The sequence below is a fragment of the Hylaeus volcanicus genome, chromosome 5 (assembly GCF_026283585.1).
Source record: "Hylaeus volcanicus isolate JK05 chromosome 5, UHH_iyHylVolc1.0_haploid, whole genome shotgun sequence".
NCBI classification, from domain to species: Eukaryota; Metazoa; Arthropoda; class Insecta; order Hymenoptera; family Colletidae; genus Hylaeus; species Hylaeus volcanicus.
The window spans coordinates 10761909-10764810 of NC_071980.1; the positions used below are offsets into that span (position 1 = coordinate 10761909).

General features: G+C 46.5%; 1 protein-coding gene and 1 long non-coding RNA gene across 5 annotated transcripts in view; one reads left to right on the forward strand and one right to left on the reverse strand.

Annotated features, from left to right (window-relative positions):
* Positions 1–2902, forward strand: part of LOC128877689 (uncharacterized) — a 13669-nt gene that overhangs the window by 9496 nt on the left and 1271 nt on the right. The window lies entirely within an intron of this gene.
* The window catches only part of LOC128877686 (box A-binding factor-like), a 64520-nt gene continuing 61624 nt past the window's right edge, over positions 7–2902 (reverse strand). For 2 of the 4 annotated variants that reach the window (XM_054125214.1, XM_054125216.1), the window contains 2 exons: positions 1032–1329; positions 7–953 (listed from right to left, as the gene is read on the reverse strand). In XM_054125214.1, the coding sequence (XP_053981189.1) occupies positions 544–953; positions 1032–1329 (708 nt within the window). In that variant the 3' untranslated portion in view covers positions 7–543. Of the gene's footprint in view, positions 954–1031; positions 1330–2902 lie in introns of those variants that run through there. The other 2 variants (XM_054125215.1, XM_054125217.1) reach the window with 2 other exon arrangements.

Genomic DNA, 2902 nt, shown 5'->3' on the forward strand with positions numbered 1-2902 from the left:
TAATTCTCACATACTAACACCCGACGTTTCGTCAACATTCTAGCTGGTTCCTTCAGGGGTTTACAGATTTTCTAGGCGTCTTCGCCATCGTTCGACCCTTGAAGAAGCTACGTGCAACCCTAGCGAAACGTCAGAGATCTTAAGATCTTAATCCAAGAGTCAAGCTCACACCAGAAAACCTCGTCTACCATCAACCACGAGGAACCCATTCGTGAAAGCCTCACACACACACACACACGATTGCCGATCCATCCAGCTCCTCCAGGGTGAACGGAGACGTCGAATTTCAGTCTGGAGGACGAAAGCGCAGCGCGAACGAGGTGATGAAGGAAAGGCTAGAATCAGGGACACGTCATTTATAAAATCGAGCAAAAAGATCAACTAACTCGTCCTCGACACGTTGCATCTTCGCCGCTTCTCGTCCGTGTTGTTTCTTTGGTTCGTGAGTTTTTCCTGCCTAGAAAACAATGACAAAAGGAGGCACGGTGTCGTCCTGTCCTCGTCGAGACGCCCCTAGAGGCATTTAGTCCTCCGATGGAAGGTTTAAGAGGATATCGAGACGACGGTGGGTCTCTCCAGGTGACCGTTGTCGAGAATGATCTTGGCGGCGCCTGAGCTCGGCGAGGAGTTGCCCAGGGTGACGATGTGGGGTGTGGTCAGCTGATGGTCCGGTGAATGATCCGCTGAGATCATCACTGGCGATCTGTTCGCGCACGGTGGCGACGGACACTCTACCTTTGGGGAATGGGTCTCGAGAAGTTGGTGCTGGTGGTGCTGCTGCTGTTGTTGCTGCTGTTGCTGCTGCTGCTGGGAAGCGATCATTTCGTAGTATATTCCAGGGGTCGTCGGCGTGTAGGAGACTATCCGATTGGAGGGCTGGGGGCTCCCGTAGAGGGTGTTGCTGAAAGTCCCTTCCACGTAACCTTCGTCCCTTCTCACGTCGAATGGATCTGCTACATAAAATAATAAGACATCGTCAGTGGGAATGAAAATCGACGTGAATTTCGATGATCCGTGGACGTTGTGGTTACCTGGTTCCAATTTCAAGGTGATGTTGTTGTTGTTGTTGGTATTATTGTTATTGTTATTCACGTTGTAAGTAGCGGCATTGGGAATTGGGGTGTCGGAGGTCTTCATGCCACCTTTTGGTTTCCTCTTTCGCGTCTGAATGCTGTCCTTCTTCATGGTGTGGGGCCTGGTCACGCCGTGCAATTTATAGTAAAGCCCGCAGGCGTTGCAGACCGGCTCGCCCATGGCGTTGCGACGCCACAACGATGTCATCGTCGTCTCGCAATTACTGCACGAGGTGCCAACTCTCCTCGAAGCAGACTGTGGAAATACGAAGACGTTTTTAAAGTACGCACTCATGCGTATGTTAGTCGAGAGAAGAATAGAAGAAACCACTGCAGAAAGGAAAGCAGTCGTAAAGGAGGAAGGTAGGGGCAAGTAGGAGAGCTGAAGGGAACATCTTTGAACTACAATTTCTGAGGAACCTTACTAGATAGACAAAAGTGTTGGGAATAAATCTTGAAGACAAGTAAATTTTCCACAAAAAAGTTTAATGAATCTTGTTTGTATCTTTGCTAGTTACCTAGTTTAATATGTCTGGCAGTAGTCACACCTCTACTGTGTGGAATTTCTTGTCACCCTTTTCAGTTTTTCCAATGTACGTTTGTTATTTGCAAGTATTTAAAGAAACGTTTGATACAAATCTTGAAGAGAAGTAAATTTTCCACAAAATAGTTAAATGAATCTTTTCTCTATCTCCTCTAACATAGCTTTGTAAGGTGTCTGAATCAGGGTGCATTCGTCGCAGCTCCCTGCAGTAGGACGAAGGGTGTATTCAGAAGTAGGATAGGGTTCCCACGGGAGGAAGACGAGGAGAAAGGAGAGCTTACGTCTACATTAACCTAGGATTCAGCTACTGTTTGCGAACCAGAAGATCAGACTCGGGGAGAACTGATGGTATAGGCACGATTCAAACAGCGGTCGCTCTCCTCGAGTCTCGTCTTCTCATTTGCACGTCGTAGTAGTGGTGCATCGAAAGTTTGCATTTCGAGTTCAATTCATCCAAGTGCAATCTCTCGACGCACCATCACTATACTCCGCGCGAAACCACACGCGAGCCTGTACACCAAAGAAAAGTGTCTCGAGACGGGCAGAAAGCGTCGAATAGAAATTATAACTGGCAAAGAGAATGTATATAAAATTTTAAAAAAATTGACTCAATGTTTGTTTAAATAAATACATACAGAATCAGGAGCAAAGAAATATTCTATTGGACTTTTCGGCCTCCTGGGTCTGATTTCCTCGTCACTGATCCCATCTATCGCAACCCTTATTTACTTTAACCCTTTATTTACTGAATTTCTCGAAAGTTCTTAAAATCTAGGCCGTCCATCTTGGTCTTATATAAAGCTTGTGCTGCCATTCAACAATTACAACTAGAAAGTCACAAATAGGTTTCGCTTGTAAGTCCCGTCGGTAAATAAAGGGTTAATTATCGTTATCGTTTGAACCGTATCTATTCGAGTACAAGATCGTCACCCATCTCTGGTGCTAGGCCACGCATGATTTCGTTAAGGAGAGCGCGATCGTACCATGGGTATAGTGGCACCTCGAAGCAACGAGAAATTTTCAACCAGAAGCTTTGCCGCTACGGAACGAGAACTAAACGGGCGCGAAGAAACAAAGGTCGTTCGCTATCTTCGAGTTTTCCAGGGACGTGAGGTGCGGAGGATCGAAGGGTGTTGAAAAGATGTGAAAGATGCAAAAGATGATTGTGTCGTTGATTGAACGGAGATCGAGAGAGCGTACGATCGGAACCAATGAGTCGAAAGAGAGATAGAGAAAGTGAGAGAGAGAGAGAGAGAGAGAGAGAGAGAGAGAGAGAGAGAGAGAG